Source organism: Aureococcus anophagefferens, assembly GCF_000186865.1.
Source record: "Aureococcus anophagefferens unplaced genomic scaffold AURANscaffold_1548, whole genome shotgun sequence".
NCBI classification, from domain to species: domain Eukaryota; class Pelagophyceae; order Pelagomonadales; family Pelagomonadaceae; genus Aureococcus; species Aureococcus anophagefferens.
In genome coordinates, this window is record NW_008706447.1 from 1 (window position 1) to 820 (window position 820).

At 74.9% G+C, this 820-nt stretch overlaps 1 protein-coding gene across 1 annotated transcript; it reads right to left on the reverse strand.

Moving 5' to 3' along the window:
• Window positions 1–2: 2 nt before the first annotated feature.
• On the reverse strand, window positions 3–536 carry AURANDRAFT_9809 (hypothetical protein; the record flags this gene model as incomplete). Its single annotated transcript, XM_009045132.1, has 1 exon — window positions 3–536. A coding segment is annotated over one exon (534 nt), but the record flags the coding sequence as incomplete, so codon positions are not given.
• Window positions 537–820: the final 284 nt, after the last annotated feature.

Below are 820 nucleotides of genomic sequence, written 5' to 3' on the forward strand. Positions count from 1 at the left end.
AGCGCGGCGGTGATGGCGCCGCCGTAGGGGCCGGCGCCGATGTTCTTGAGGTCGGCGATCTTCGAGTCGATCTGCTCGCGGTAGCCCGGCCAGAGCGGCAGGCGCCAGACCTGGTCCTGCTCGCCCGCGGACGCGGCGACGAGCTGGTCCGCGACGTCGACGCCCTCCTCGTTGGCGAAGAGCGCCGGCACGTCCGTCCCGAGCGCGACGCGGCCCGCGCCCGTGAGCGTCGCGCAGTCGACGAGCAGCTCCGGCGCGTCGGCGCACGCCTCGACGAGCGCGTCCGCGAGGACCAGACGCCCCTCGGCGTCCGTGTTGCCGATCTCCGTCGTCTTGCCGTTGCGCGCCGCGAGCACGTCGCCGGGCCGGAACGCGTCGCCGGACACGGCGTTCTCCACCGCGGGGATGAGCACGCGCAGCCGCACCGGCAAACCCGCGTCCATGACCATGGCCGCGAGCCCGAGCACGTGCGCCGCGCCGCCCATGTCCTTCTTCATCGTCAGTATCGCGCGAGCGGGCTCGAGTTCGGCGCCTCCGTGCCGCCGCGACGCAAGATCTCGTAGCCCTCGGGGCCGAGCTGCGCGCGCCACTCGTCGTCGGATTTCACGACGCTGTAGGCTGCGGCCGCTGGCTGACTGGCGGCGACCAGCGGCGCGCCGACCACGACGGACCGTCGCGTGTTGCTCGGCAATCGCAGCGGCTCGCGCAGCCCCGTTAGGACCCCCGCCCGATGAGCCGCCCCCAGAAGCCCGGCTGCGCCGCCTCCTCGCCGCCGGCGGCGACCTCCGCGTCGCGGACGCCGCCGTCGTGGAGCGCGCGC